The following is a 16,350-nucleotide window of genomic DNA, read 5'->3' as shown; positions in this document are numbered from 1 at the left end:
TTTCTATTGCAAAGTGAAACATTTGTTAAGAGAGTTTTGCTCCATTTTATGACCTTTCTTGCCACAATTGTAAAGTGAACTACTGTAGTTGTTAATTTAGTAACCAGGTTGTTAAGTGAATCTGGATTCCCCGTTGACTTGGCTTGTCAGAAGGTGCCAAAAGGGGATCACATGACCCCTGGACACTGCAGCCATCATAAATATAAACCAATTGCCAAGCATCTGAATTTTCATCTCCTGACTATGGGGAGATTGCAACAATGGCTGTAAGTGTAAAGAATGGTCATCAGTCCCTTTTTTCAGTGCCATTGTAACTTTGAACAGTCACTAAATGAACTGTTGCGAGTTGAGGACTACCTATACTCCATAAAAAGAGGAAACTTGTCCAGTTTTTTTAACATTCTCAAATATGAATATGATCAATGCTTTTTCTATAAAAAAGCTTAATTGAAACTGTTATCTAATTTACATTACTATCATTTAGCTTCTGTCACTTGTGAAACATGTATTGCGCTTATAGGCATGATGATTAGAGTAAGATTAGTTGAAAGCATTCATCCATCTTATGTATATCCCACTCATCTAACCAATAAGAAAGCAAATAGCAAACACTATTTTAAGTAAAATTATTTACTTTTCTCTGTGAAAATCTATTCTATGGTGATGTCTGTTGTAAAAGACTTTTTGCAAGTAGAAATGTTAATTGTCCTTTAGCAAATTAGAATTGAAACTAAAGTGCCATTCCAGATGCACTTGAAATGCACAATGAAAAGGGTAAGACTGGCAATAGGCAGGAAAGATGCTATAGAACTACTAGGGTGTATGTACTTCGAACACAAGTTAGCTGTGAATTGGGGCTCTATAACACAATGTATTTTAGAGGGATAAAATTAGACCGTGCAGATGACCTAGCAAAGATCTTTAGAAGAGATTAGAGTCTTGGGAATGCTCCCAATTCAGAACCAACTAATATTCAACCAATAACAAACAACACTGTAGATAAATAAGCTTCTACATATATTCGCTGTGGGCTATAGAAACATTTAGAGTTCTTGTATAGAGTAATTTACAATATAAACCATATATTTAAGACTATAACTAACTACCAGAGTCTCCAAATTGTTCATTTGCATTTGATATTTATTCCCCCAAGATCATAGGTTTTTAAAAACTTCAAAAATAGCTTCTTGATTATTAAATTTTATATCATTTCTCTTCCTGCTATCTGCCCATATGGTACAATGAAAAACCTTGAGATACCTGGCATGGATCTGGTAACAAAAGTAGAATTCAGAATGCTTTGGATTGTGTTTTATCCAAGATGAACAGAAAATTTTGTCTGCCAATTATGTTCTAAATTTAAAAAGAGCCATCTATTTTAAAATCCTTAATGTTCAACCTTAGAGCTGGAGGATAAATCAAGTTGTAATTTTTTAAAGTAAAAATGGAGTACTGTAAAGCATTCTTTAACTGAAGAATTATACTAGGCAATAACATTGAAAGCTAGTGTCTGATTCTAAGAAAACATTTGCTGAAAATAGCATCTGCAAAATATTTCTGAAAACCATCATGCACCTGGGCAGTGGAGGCAGGCAATCTGAGTGGAAATATGTTGCCTGAATTGCCAAATCTGAATTTTATGGCTGTGTGTTTGAGACCATATTGATTTGTAATAGAATATATTAGTTTCCATATACTAATTAGGCTTTCTAAAAGAAAAATAATAGAGATCATTTGATTTTTCACCATATCAACACATTATTCTTCTCTCACTGAAAATAATACGGCTATGGCTTTATAATGTTCAGGAAGACTGAGTGTATAAATCAAGAGTATCCGTTAGGACTTCTGTCACAGGTTTTTTACACAGAAGTTGGTGTTTGGTGTTTTGTGTTTTATGCAGTTTCAATTGGATCGCAAGTAAAAATATTGATCTACACAGATCTATACCTTGGATCCACATTTTTGTTTTGCAATGAGATAAGTATTTCATATGATGGCTTATTGTGCAGACAGCTGTGATTTTATGATGGGTACTAGTGAGAGCAAAAATCTGGCAAAATCAAACAGATCTATGCTTTGTATCCCAGATTTAAAACAGCAGTGGCAAAAATGTGGGATCTAATCTGAATCCATGTTTCTGCATTACAAGTTTGTCCAAAATATATTGAATTTGTGATTGTGATGTTTTATTGCATGCAGTTAAATGTCTTCTGATACTATTTGAATGTTATATAAAAATAATATGAAATCAAAAGGATCTGTGTCTTGAATCCCCATTTTTGTGGTACTAAATAGAGCTATTACCAGGATGTACTTCATGCTGGCAAACATGATGTCTTATTTGATTGTGATTTCAGATAGATCCCTGATAAAATTGCTAGTACAGATAGTCCTTGACTTACAACCACAATTGAGCCCAAAATTTCTGTTGCTATGCAAAATGTTTAAGTGAATTTGACGACCTTTGTTGCCACAATTATTAAGTAAATCACTGTGCTTGTTAAGTTAATAACATGGTTAAATGAATCTGGCTTCCCCATTGACTTTGCTTGTCAGGTTACAAAAGGTGATCACATGACCAGGGGACACTGCAACCATCATAAATGAGTCATTTGTCAAACGGCTGAATTTAGATCACATGACCATGGGACTGCTGAAACGGGCATAAGTGTGAAAAATGGTCATAAGTCACTTTTTTCAGTGACATTGTAACTCAATGATCACTAAATGAACTGTTGTAAGTTGAGGACTACCTGTATTTAACTGTTTTCAATATTCTGGTTCTGATCAACTCTCTTCTACCTTTTTTCCCATATATCATATATTTTGAAGAGGAAACATTTTTAAGGGATGAAAATTATATTTAAAATACAAATATTCTCCAAATATTAGGAAAGAGATTGATATTGAAAGAGACTTAGGACTAGAGATTTGTAAAGAAAATAAATGATGTAGACCATGTTAATATGAACTGTTAAATTGTCACTGAAGACACAAATGACCAAGATGAAGTTATCCTACTTTAGACACATTGTGGAAAGACCTAGCTCTCTGGAAAAAGCTGATACTTGGAAATTGGAAGAGGACAATTAGCAGTGAAATGAATGGACTTAATTACAGTGATGATAACTATACTGTTAAAAGATCTGAAATAAGAGATTAGGGATAGCTCATCATGCAGAAAATCTATGCAGTCACCAAAAGTCAATACCAACGTGATGGCACAAAATCAATGTTAACATAATTGGAATAGGAGCTAATTGTTGAGCATGTTTACAGTATTCCAAAATTTACTTTAAAAAAAAACCCCTCCCAAAGTATCTTGCTAAAGGAGAATGATCTTAAATCAATAAAACAAGCGATGGTTATTAGTGTTCTAGTAGTATTCAAACAATGTAAAGGTCTGCCCATCTTACAGTAAATGCTTTTATTTGGTGAGGAGCGTTAAAACGAGAAAGACAAGTACGCTTTTTTGGAGTTTTTCGTTCAGAAAAGTATGCCTAATAGATCCCTCGTATAAATTTATTCAAAAGCAAGCTCCACTTTACTCAGTGGGTCTTCTAAATAGCAGCTGAGCTATAAGTAATACCTACGGAGTAGACGTTGCTTTGAAGCCGAGCTGGGATTCACCCTGAAATACGATGCTGTATTTAGGAGTGCAGTCAATGGTGCTGAAAAATGCACCGGTTATTTTCCCTTAAGTGTCCATTGCAATTCCCCCCCTTCCCGGCCCTCTTAAAACCTTTAGTCTGCAACTAAACTATAGTTAGTAGAAGTCGCCTCCGCTTTGCCCACGCTAGCAGTTAAGTCAGCCCGCGCTTGGAGGTCAGGTCTGGGGAGGCGCTTCCGCTTCAACCTGTCAAAAGGGAGCAACCCCATTTAATAGGGCATTAAAAAACCCGCCCCCTACAGCCATTGGTCAAGAACCTGGATTATGGAAAGGTACATCCGGAGTGCAGAGCGTCTACTTCCGGGCCTGCTCTTTTTTTTTTATAACACTGTAAGCACAAGAAAATGGCGACGTCTCTGGGATCCAACACATACAATCGGCAGAACTGGGAGGATGCGGTAACAATGTTATCCTTTGGGGTTTGGGTGCCTTGGTTTTGGTAGGAGGGAGAGGGCGGCTCTGAATCGGCCGGTCCGTTGACATCGTCCTGCTTCGTGGCCGAAGAGGCTTCGATCCGTTGCTCCAGATGTTAGAAAAGCGTGTCACCCGAGGCCGGGGTTGCTGCATTCTCTGAGCTTCCAGATCTCAGGCAGCCGAGATCTCTGGAGAAAGGCTGCCTCCTCCCCGAGTCACACGGAGGGACTGAGCCGATCCCGTCCCTTGATCAGTTTTCCCGGAAGAATGAATCGCGTGTGGCTTCGCTTTCTTTTAATTCAGGCAATCTTAGAGCATTTAGTTCCTTGAGATCCTGTAGCTCTTCAACCATGTGTGTTTGGAAGAGTTGTGTCATTTTCTTTCTTTCTTTTTTAATTTACAGCCCCTTTTGGTGTACAACAGAGTAGTGATCAAGTGTGCTGTTATCTTGGTCTTGGAATAATTACACTTTTTTCTCTGTAGGATTTCCCTATTTTGTGCCAGACCTGCCTTGGAGAAAACCCCTATATCCGAATGGTATGTTTTTTTCTGAGGGAATGATACTTAAACACACACAATAAAGATAAAAGGAAAACATTAACATAACTGGGTGCATAAAGGCAAGATTAAAGCAAACTAGAACTTCATTTCATAGTTCTTCATGTTTAGCCTGGCAAAAGATCTATATACTCACCATGTATGAGTAATCTTTTTCAAGTACATTAATGAAGATATTTATTTGTGTATATAAATACACAAATATAAAATATAATGTATATAATGTGTTGGTACATTAAAAGCTAGCTCTAACTTTGAAGAGGATGATGACAAGCTGAAATTTCTTGGAGATCAAGGAATAGATTTATAACATAATAGAATAGAATTCTTTTCTATTATATATTATGACATAGATATCATAATAGGACTATGATATCTAGACTTTTGGAAGATGAAGAATGAAGATTTCTTGCATGTTATTGTTTTGATTTTAGTAGTGATAGGAGACTGATATGCATTGTCTTCTTTTGTTCCATCTGACAGATGGAAGTCATGTACAAAATACAAATGAGTGTCTTTGATAGTGATGAAAAAACAAATCTTGATTTTTGAAATACATTGTCTTGGGATAATTATCTATTGTAATGTATTTCTTCCTCCCTGTATTTTAGACCAAAGAAAAATATGGAAAAGAATGCAAGGTAGGTTTTCCATTTGGAAAAAAGACTTATGTAATTGTAAAGAATGGCACACAAGAAGCAGCTTGTGGTTCTGTGAATTGTAATTTCACGGTTACTTAGGAAATCGTTTAAACCTGGCCATCATCTTAAACTAACAATATTTCCTTGAACTTAACAATAAAATGTGAACCCTAAGCATATTTGATTAACTTGGATTAGTTTAGATGTGTAAATCCAGTCTGTTAGTATTATCAATTAGCTGTTTTTCTTTAAATGTAAGTATCTTGGTTCTAAAAGTAAGCATTTAAACCATAATGGTACTTTAGGCAGTGGAATGTGTATGTGATTAAAAAGAACAAGAGCAACATATCAGAATCTCTCAATTTTTGAATAATATGATATATTCATTTTAGGAAAGATGGTACTATCTTCAATGGTTACCTTTTAGTTTCTATTTTAACAAGTAAGACTGAACCTCTCAAAACAGATCTTTCAGGCCACAGTATATCCCATTAATAATGGAGAATTAGATATATGTGTGTATGCCTAAATTGAGATACTGACTTAAGATAGGCATTTATTTGGATGTGCAATATGTCAGTCAGCTAAAATTGCATAGAATATAGACATGATAGAAATGTTTTAAATAAAAAAATGCATTAAAATAGATTTTGGTTAGGATGATGTACATTAGTGTAATGATTGTTTCAGATCTGTGCCAGGCCGTTTACCGTTTTTCGTTGGTGCCCTGGTGTTCGTATGCGTTTTAAGAAGACCGAAGTGTGCCAAACATGCAGCAAGCTGAAGAATGTCTGTCAGACTTGCCTTCTTGACTTGGAATATGGTTTGTAGTTATCATTTTACATTAAATCAGTGGATACAAAATTAGCACATTATTATTCCAGTGCACTAACCATGAGCTGCCTGTTCCTGGAGATCAGAGTCTGCATACCTGAAGTTCTGCAAGATGAAAAACGATGACATAAATAGCACTAATTTATCAGTTTGGAGAAATGAACCCAACATTCCCATTCTTGAAATGGCAGACATTTCTAATAGTGCTTAATAGTGAAAATAAAAAAAGGGTTTGTCATATAAATTACTAGGTAAAGTCAATCCATATTCCACTGTTTTGAATAAAAATCAATACTGGAAGCTCTGACTGAAATCAGAAAGGGTAGCTGTAATATTTTTCTCCCAACTTCATCCCACTAATAAAGGATTGGAGAGTCTGGAAAAAATATGTAATAAATCTCCACGTACAATTCTTTTAATATCTTGGTTTCTGTATTTTTATCTTTGAGGTATTGCAATTAGTTTTGAAGTGCTGTTAGAAAATGGTTTAGGTTGAATATTTTTAGGGACATCTGTGTGAGTAGTATTTCTAGATTGGATAAATCAATTTTGTTTTTTTCCAATTTGCCCAAGGTTGCTTTGTAAAGTATTCTTGTCTGCTCCAAAGCTTGACCATTTTTTTAATGGTTGTTACATCTTAAGGCATTTCTGTCTTAATACTGTAGATATTTATGTGTGTTTCAGAATGATATACAGCTAGTTCTCAACTTACAACCACACTTGAGCCCCAAACTGATGTTGTTAAGTGAGAAATTTATTAAGGGAGTTTTGCCCCATGTTACAACTTTTCTTGCCACATTTGTTAAGTGAAACACTGCAGTTGTTAAATTAGTAACACGGTTGTTAAGTGAATCTGACTTCCCCATTGACTTTGCTTGACAGAAGGTTGAAAAGGGTGGTCACATGACTTTGGGACACTGCAACTGTCATAAATGTGAGTCAGTTGTCAAGCAACCGAATGTAAATCACATCATCATGGGGATGCTGCAATATCCATAAGTCACTAAGTGAACTGTTGTAAATTGAGGGCGACCTGTACTACTGTTCCCATATTTAGCATCTTTTTAATCTTTGAACCTGAAATGCTACACAGCCCCAATAAGATGTTACGTAGCTGAACATGAGTTAAGAGAACTGGAATATAAGCTACATGGAATAAAATCTCAATGTCTCAGAGAGGAGAAATAATTTTGTAAAATTATATTGGATGAAGGAAATTCATGTAATGGCTGTCATCCAAATATAGATATCCCTCATTTAACACTGCTAGTTGGGACCAGAAACTCTATTGTTAAACTACATGTTTGTAAGTTGACTGCTGCTTAGTGACAGCAGTTCCAGCAGTGAACTGCTGTTAAATGAGGATCATCCTTAAGTGAGGGTCTTATATGTGTGCAACTTCCAATTTTCTGCCAAATTCCCCATGCTTAGGAATCACAGTTCTGTAATCATAGGGACTCTGCAACAGTTGTTAATATGAGGTCCAGTTATAACTACACTCATTCAGCATCATAACTTTGGTCGCTGAATGTGTGGGCATTAAACAAAGACTACGTACAATGTTAACAGTGTAGATTTCTACAGGAACTGATATTTGAGTGCCATGGATATTTGTGGTGCAGTAAAATCAAAGTTAACGATTTAAAAAAAACACTATGTTAGGCCATATTGATAATAATGGGATAAATCCAAAACCAGGTTGTGTCAGAATATACCTTTGTGGCTCTCAGCACATGAAACATGAAAAATAAGAGGTAGAAAGAAATTGCTAAATTGTCATGAGATACTAGAATTGTATCAAGGGGAATACAAAATAAAATAAAGGAAACAATTGATGGATCTAGTTGCCAGTGGTTCTCTTATTTACATTTATCAGGATTTATACCACTGAGCCAAGGTGGCGCAGTGGTTAAATGCAGCACTGCAGGCTGACTGCTAGATCAGCAGTTCAGCGGTTCAAATCTCACCGGCTCAGGGTTGACTCAGCCTTCCATCCTTCCGAGGTGGGTAAAATGAGGACCCGGATTGTTGTTGGGGGCAATATGCTGACTCTGTAAACCGCTTAGAGAGGCCTGAAAGGCCTATGAAGCGGTATATAAGTCTACTGTTATTGCTATTGCTATTGCTATAAATAAAAAAGTATGGTATTGAACATTGTAGGACTGACTTTGAAATAGAATTTTGTACTATGACAAATATGTTATTGCCAAAATATATAAACATTGAAATTTGTAATAGAAAAAGAATGAATGTAATAGTGTATAATAAAGTGGACTAAAATTGGCTACAAATGCAAAGATTACATAGTTATGATTTATGGTGTCTAATTGTTAGGATAGATTAGTGAATGAATAGTGTCATGATATAACTTTAGTGAAAGAGATAAATTTATTATTTGGAAAAATACCTTTTGTTTTCGCTTTGTATTAATTGTGTGTTTTGTTCCTCAATATTAGGTTTACCTATTCAGGTTCGTGATGCTGGACTCTCACTTAAAGATGATATGCCCAAGTCTGATGTTAATAAAGAATATTACACCCAAAATATGGAAAGAGAGGTGAAGAAATGATATATATACATATATATTTGGTGGAGTAGTAAATTAAATGAGCCCAATATTTGGACACAAACCTTCTTGGTATTGCTGTATATTGTCTACCCTTTGAATCATGAGAGGGGCAGCATATAAGTTGAATAATATAACCACCACTATCTGTCTGCTTTTCTAGATCATGAATTCAGATGGCACTCGACCTGTTGGTGCTCTTGGAAAGGCAACATCTACCAGTGACATGCTGCTAAAATTGGCTCGGACCACCCCTTACTACAAGCGCAATCGCCCTCATATTTGTTCATTCTGGGTGAAAGGAGAATGTAAAAGAGGGGAGGAGTGTCCTTACAGGTATACCTTAGTGCAGAAATTGATTAATTTTACAATTTTAAGTTGCCTGACAAGTGGGTGGCAAAATTGGATGGATGGATGGATGGATGGGAAAGGGCAAACGGAGGGAAGGTTTCAAGAGCTGTTACCCGAAAGAAAATAATGCCTTGGCCTCAACAAATCCAGAAATATCAAAATGGAAACATTGTCTGATTTCTATTCTATTCATTTAGCAGCTCAAGGGAACATTCCCTTTTAATTTTCACTCATAATAATCTACTGCAAAAGTGACTGTAGAATAAGGGTCTAATAGAATCTGGGTTTCCTTGCTTCTATGGCAACGTCGTCATAATTCCACTAGGTCTTATGCTATTAACCACTGAGACAATAGTTGTAATCTTCAGATACGTAATTGAGTCTGCTGAGTGAGAAACTCTTGGAATTGCAGCAGTGGGGCTTTTTAAAAAAAAAAACCTCCAGTAATTGCATATTATAAAGTTTCCAATATTTGCATATTATGTAATTAATCATCTAGCTTCCTTTTAAGTTCTCTGGATTGTATGTTGCCAAATTAATGCCACGGTTTAGAAGATTAGATGAATCAAATGAATTGAACCACTCTTAACCGCATACTGTACAATATTGATTCTGACCCTTTAGACATGAAAAACCTACAGATCCGGATGATCCTCTTGCAGATCAGAACATTAAAGATCGCTACTATGGTATAAATGATCCTGTGGCTGATAAGCTCCTTAAGCGAGCTTCTACAATGCCTCGACTAGACCCCCCTGATGACAAGACCATTACAACCCTATACGTCGGTGGTCTAGGCGATACTATCACTGAGTCTGATCTTAGGTATGTCTCTCCATTGTTTGCTTCATTTCTTGTCTGTTTCTTTGAGATTGTCAATCATAAGTGATTCTTGCAGGCTTGGTCAAAAATGAATGGAAAGCAATAGATATCAGCCTGCACAATTTGCTTCTCAAGGCTTCACTTTTAGCTTTTATGTGCATTTGACAACTATTATTTTTTTAATGGAGTTCTCATGCTTGAACTGTGGGAAGAAACTCTATTTCTCACCCTTGACTTTTCCATGTAATAAGCAGGCACGTCTCTGAGTCAACATAGAATGTTGTTTTTGAGAAGATGTTTATCATGTTTATGTTTCTTGTTGCTCCAAAATAATACAAGCCAACAGTGGTAATGAGAAGAGATGCCAAATGAAGGTTTTAAATGGGGTAGCAGCTGAAGTGTTATCAGCATCTTACTATCCTTTTTACTAATGATTATTTGGCAATATTAGCAAATTATAAAGTATTCTTATTGATGCATCAACTATTGAATAAATACTGTCAGTAAACACTGTTTTATTGATTAGCTGTTTATGTTTGCATGTTATATATATATATATATATGTGTGTGTCTGTGTGTAGGTCTTTGGTTATTCGGGTTTTCTCCCGCGTAAAATTGGAGGTGTCTTGGCGACGTTTCGACGAAGTCTCATTCGTCATCTTCAGGCTTCAGGCTTCCAGGAGCAAGATGACGAATGAGACTTCGTCGAAACGTCGCCAAGACACCTCCAATTTTACGCGGGAGAAAACCCGAATAACCAAAGACCTACATACTAACACCCGCGAAAACCTCAGAAAACAAATATCTCTATCTATCTATCTATCTATCTATCTATCTATCTATCTATCTATCTATCTATCTATCTATCTATCATCTATCTAGTAACAAATTATTTTAGATTGTTTTTTTAGACCTTTAAATAGCATTAAATATATATAATTAATTGTTGAACTTATTTAGAAGCAAACTTTCTTTACTGGCTGTAAAAGTTAATTCAATTTTGTGTGACATAGGTGTGTGTGAGAGATATATTACAGTGTCAGGCTGTTTCCTCTTCAGGAATCACTTCTATCAGTTTGGTGAGATTCGGACAATAACAGTGGTCCAGAGGCAGCAGTGTGCATTTATCCAATTTGCTACCCGACAAGCTGCAGAAGTAGCAGCAGAAAAATCCTTCAACAAACTCATTGTGAACGGCCGCAGGCTTAATGTGAAGTGGGGCAGGTGAGTGAGTAGTCAGGAAAAAAGAGTGAAAGCAATACACATTTTTCTTCCAGTCTTTCATCTAGTACATTTGTTAACTTTGAAGTTAATTATTTATCATTTACTAATTGATCATAATTATGACATTTTTCTTGGATTTCAGATCTCAAGCAGCCAGAGGGAAAGAGAAGGAACGAGAAGGGACTACAGAATCTGGTCTAAAACTGGAACCAGTTCCTGGTCTACCTGGAGGTAAGGCAATTCTCTTCTGCCAAAGCCATTATGACAGTCTTAGGAAAGGGAAAATAAAGAGGTATTTGTTTTTCTTGATCTAACCTTGAAATGCAGTTATGTCCCCAAAAGGCAATGAAACAAGGAGAACGTCTTGAGTTTTGTTTGATTGGCAATTGAATAAAGAATTAGAACAAGCCTGTGAATGAAGGCCTGGATTGTTATTTGAAGCCTATTAATTTAGTTCTTGGAAGGATAAAGAGCTAGGGTCATATTCAAGTGTTTTTGATACCACAATATTTTTATTTGTTTTAGTGCTTCTGAAACCTTTCAAGAGATTATAGGTTGTTTATTCCAAATATGGGCTTTCCATACTACAGGTCTGCAAAGTAGTCTGGGATGAGAGAGTGACTGTACATCTGCAGTGCACTACCTCTCCCATCTCCCAATCCATGTTGAATCCCTAATAAATAATGAAGATGTGAGATTCTTGATGCTCTCTGAGCTTGGTTGTTTGTTTGCAGGTATTTCCTTACACAACTAAATAGCATCATTGCTGTGAGTGTGAAGTTTGCTAGTAGGGCAAACTACCTATAAACAGATAGGAAACCCCACATTTAGTCACATTGGTGATGCTACGTAGTAGCAATAGCACTTAGACTTATATACCACTTCACAGTGCTTTACAGCCCTCTCTAAGTGGTTTACAGAGTCATTCTATTGCCCCCCAAAATCTGGGTCCTCATTTTACAATACAATACAATAACAGAGTTGGAAGGGACCTTGGAGGTCTTCTAGTCCAACCCCCTGCCTAGTCAGGAAACCCTATACCATTTCAGACAAAAGGCTATCCAACATCTTCTTAAAGACTTCCAGTGTTGGGGCATTCACAAGTTTTGGAGGCAAGCTGTTCCACTGATTAATTGTTCTAACTGTCAGGAAATTTCTCAGTTCTAAGTTGCTTCTCTCCTTGATCAGTTTCCACCCATTGCTTCTTGTTCTACCCTCAGATGCCTTGGAGAATAGTTTGACTCCCTCTTCTTTGTGGCAACCCCTGAGATATTGGAACACTGCTATCATGTCTCCCCTAGTCTTTCTTTTCATTAAACTAGACATACCCAGTTCCTGCAGCCGTTCTTCATATGTTTTATTCTCCAGTGCCCTAATCATCTTTGTTGCTCTTCTCTGCATTCTTTCTAGAGTCTCCACATCTTTTTTACATCGTGGAGTCCAAAACTGAATGCAGTATTCCAAGTGTGGCCTTACCAAGGCATTATAAAGTGGTATTAACACTTCACACGATCTTGATTCTATCCCTCTGTTTATGTAGCCTAGAACTGTGTTGGCTTTTTTGGCAGCTGCTGCACACTGCTGGTTCATATTTAAATGGTTGTCCACTAGGACTCCAAGATCCCTCTCACAGTTACTAATATTGAGCAAGGTACCACTTATACTGTACCTGTGCATTGCGGTTTTCTTGCCTAAATGTAGAACCTTACTTTTTTCACCATTGAATTCCATTTTATTAGATAGTGCCCAATGTTCAAATTTGTCAAGATCCTTCTGTATCTTAAGCCTATCTTCTGGAGTGTTGGCTATTCCTGCCAGTTTGTGTCATCTGCAAATTTGATGAGTTCCCCATTTATTCCTTCATCCAAATCATTGATGAAGATGTTGAAGAGTACTGGGCCTAAAACAGAGCCTTGGGGTACTCCACTGCATACTCCATGTAGATGCAGTTCCATTGAGGACTATACGTTGAGTGCAGTTGGTCAGTCAATTACGAATCCATCTGGTAGTGATGCTGTCCAACCCACATTCTTCTACTTTATCTAGTAGTGGGTTATGGTCTTATTTTACCCGACCTCGGAAGGATGAAAGGCTGAGTAAGTCCTGAGCCTGGCAAAATTTGAATTGCCAATTGAAATCAGACGGCAGTCAGCAGAAGTATCCTGCAGTACTGCATTCTAACCACTACGCCGCTGTGGCTCTTAGGGTAGTAGAATAAAATAGAATAGAATTCTTTATTGGTCAAATGTGATTGGACACACAAGGAATTTGTCTTTGGTACATATGCTCTCAGTGTACATAAAAAGACAAAATTCATTCATCAAGAATCATAAGGTACAACACTTAATGATAGTCATAGGGTACAAATAAGCAATCAGGGCACAATCAATATCAATATATCGTAAGGATACAAGCAACAAAACAGTCCTGCAGTCCCAAGTGGGAGGAGATGAGTGATAGGACCGATGAGAAGACTTAACAGTAATAGTAATGCAGCCTTAGTGAATAGTTTGACAGTGGTGAGGGAATCATTTGTTTAGCAGAGTGATGGCGTTTGGGGGAAAAAAACTGTTCTTGTGTCTAGTTGTCTTGGTGTGCAGTGCTCTATAGCGTCGTTTTGAGGGTAGGAGTTGAAACAATTTATGTCCAGGATGTGAGGGATCTGTAAATATTTCCACGGGCCTCTTTTTGACTCATGCAGTGTACAGGTCCTCAGTGGAAGTATAGTAGGGTATTGAAAGATCTGCAAACAGCCAAGGCTCAGAGACTAGCAATAATTCCACAGTTCAGCCCTTAGCTTCAGCTATTCTCTTCTAGTGGCATGAAGACACTGTTTATGAAAACAGGTTAAAGTGATGCTTTCTTGACCTAATTTGTTCAGACGTGTGGATACTATGGTTGTTGGAAAAAGTTTTACAATTAAGTGAAATGTTATGCCCTGCAGCTCTTCCACCTCCTCCTGCAGCAGAAGAGGAAGCAACTTCTGCAAACTACTTCAATCTATCTCCTAGTGGCCCTCCAGCTGTTGTAAACATTGCCCTTCCGCCACCACCTGGCATTGCGCCACCGCCACCACCAGGTAATTATTAATTCTGATCCTGGAAAAACAGATGCTTGATTACCGTTCTTTGAACGAATAGAATAGTATATTCTATTGTCTGAACATCTTCAGAAATGGCTCAAGAGCGTGGGACAGTATTATCACTTAAAAACTCTCTGTTATTTCAGCAAGTTTTTACTTCTTTCATTTCTGGCCTTTGCAAAACAAATCTCAGGGGATAAGAATCAGCCATCTAAATGATATATTTTTCTAAAAGGTTTTCAGACTTTACCATATAAATCTATACAAGTAGTCCTTGACTTACAACCATTCTTCCGTGACTGTCCAAATTTACAGCAGCACTGAAAAAAGTCAGTGGGGAAGCTGGATTCACTTAACAAACATGTTACTAACTGCTTCACTTAACCACGGCAAGAAAGGTCATAAAATGGGGCAAAACTCACTTAACAAATGTTGCGCTTAACAACAGCTATTTGGGGCTCAGTTTTGGTTGTAAGTCAAGGAGCACCTGTATATAATTTCCGCCATAATTCTTTTTTAAAAATACGTTTGTGATGCTTTGGAAATGAATTTTGTTTTGAATTTGTCAATTGCAAAACTCTTCAGGTAATGTACACTTGAAATCATGATAAAAACTATAAGTAAAAATGCGGCTAATTAACGATAGCTGGTAAATAAAAATATTAAGGCTCAGAATCCAATCATTCCAATACTTTCCAGAGGAGCTGTTAAGTCTTGCCTTTATTTGCAAAAATCTTGCTTTTACATGGGAAATGAATGGTCCATCGATAATCTTTTTTTTTTTTTATCCTGCAGGTTTTGGGCCACACATGTTTCATGCAATGGGACCTCCACCTCCTTTCATGAGGGCTCCAGGCCCCATACATTATCCTTCTCAAGATCCACAAAGAATGGGTGCACATGCAGGAAAACACAACAATCCCTAACCCCGCTGACTCCTTTCTTATTTTTGTTTTGACAAGGCATTTAAATTTGTAGCATATCACCTACAGTTACAATAAATCTCCTTGTTTTTTTGTGCACCGAGCACAGTTTTAATCTTATTGTGCAACAAAAAACTGGTCCCTTGTATAATAACCAGAATTCTTAACCAGTGGTTGGGGAGGAAAGGGTGGTTTCTGTTAAGAAAAGAAAAGAAAAAAGAAGAAGAGTGGCTATGAATTTTTTTTAAAAGACCCAATTTTGCTAGAGTTACCATACATGTACTCCATTTTGCACACCCCTGATAAGTCTTCTGGCTTATTATTACTTTTAAGTCTGCTGATTTCCAGTCAGTCAAAGTGGAATTAATCCAAACCTGCTCAGGTCTTGGACACACCTTCACAGCTCAGTTACTCTTATCACTGTTGAAATTAGATTCGGATTCCTCCTTGCGCTGAGCTGGATTGGCATTACGTAGATGGTCCCGGCAGGCTCCCATGAAGATCATGCAGATGGTGTGCCACTTTGTATCAAAGCTGTTTCTGTCATTCATGATCTTGGCTGTAATACATGTTACCGAAATGTTGAGACAGCAGTTCTGCATGCTTGCTAATCCTCTGTTACGGAGGAAGTGACCCAGAGTAAAAGTTCCACGATATTCATTTGTTACTATATCTTGTCTGCTTTATTCCTGATTCAAATGTTTGATTACTGATGGTTGTTTTAGATATGTGTTTCATTATTTACTTTGTACCATCTTTCTTTGCCCTTGGTCTGTAACGTGTCTTAGTAAAGAAAATCATATTTTTTACCTATTTTCGGTCATTATTTTTAAAGAAAATATTCCTAATTGGTTTTCTCGGTGATGTTTGGACCTAGCCTTTAGCTTATTTATTTGTTAAATTAATTTGCTGCCTATCTTGCCCTGGGGCTACTCTCTTGGCTTATAATAAAAAGGAAGAAAATGAAAGGAGTGTAAACAAAAGTAAAACAAACAAGGAACACAACAAGAATCATCATCATCATCATCATCTTAGACATTGTCTTCCACTGCAGGATGAAGACCTCTTCTAAATGTTTCAAATCAACACAGTCCTGAGCTTTCTTTTGCCAATTGGGCCCGCAGTAATTGCTGATGTCTATCCATGATAACCAAAACGATGGATGGATGGATGGATAGATGGCAGACAGCAAGGGGATGGGAGGTGGAGTCTACCCTCAATCCAGCATCACCTCCACTGTGGAAGCCCCCCCCCCCCCCCCA

At 37.0% G+C, this 16,350-nt stretch overlaps 1 protein-coding gene across 1 annotated transcript; it reads left to right on the top strand.

The window, feature by feature from the left end:
* The first annotated feature begins 3,971 nt into the window (after positions 1 to 3,971).
* On the top strand, positions 3,972 to 15,897 carry RBM22 (RNA binding motif protein 22). The gene is made up of 11 exons (XM_032211399.1): positions 3,972 to 4,071; positions 4,571 to 4,624; positions 5,257 to 5,286; positions 5,977 to 6,109; positions 8,577 to 8,677; positions 8,850 to 9,022; positions 9,662 to 9,862; positions 10,919 to 11,083; positions 11,226 to 11,314; positions 14,028 to 14,162; positions 14,961 to 15,897. Exons 1-11 carry the CDS (start codon positions 4,018 to 4,020, stop codon positions 15,089 to 15,091), a joined length of 1,266 nt encoding a protein of 421 aa, XP_032067290.1. The 5' UTR covers positions 3,972 to 4,017; the 3' UTR covers positions 15,092 to 15,897.
* Positions 15,898 to 16,350: the final 453 nt, after the last annotated feature.

Source organism: Thamnophis elegans, chromosome 2, assembly GCF_009769535.1.
Source record: "Thamnophis elegans isolate rThaEle1 chromosome 2, rThaEle1.pri, whole genome shotgun sequence".
Lineage (NCBI taxonomy): Eukaryota > Metazoa > Chordata > Lepidosauria > Squamata > Colubridae > Thamnophis > Thamnophis elegans.
The sequence above is the reverse complement of the archived record's forward strand: the minus strand, read 5'-3'. Positions and strand labels throughout refer to the sequence as shown.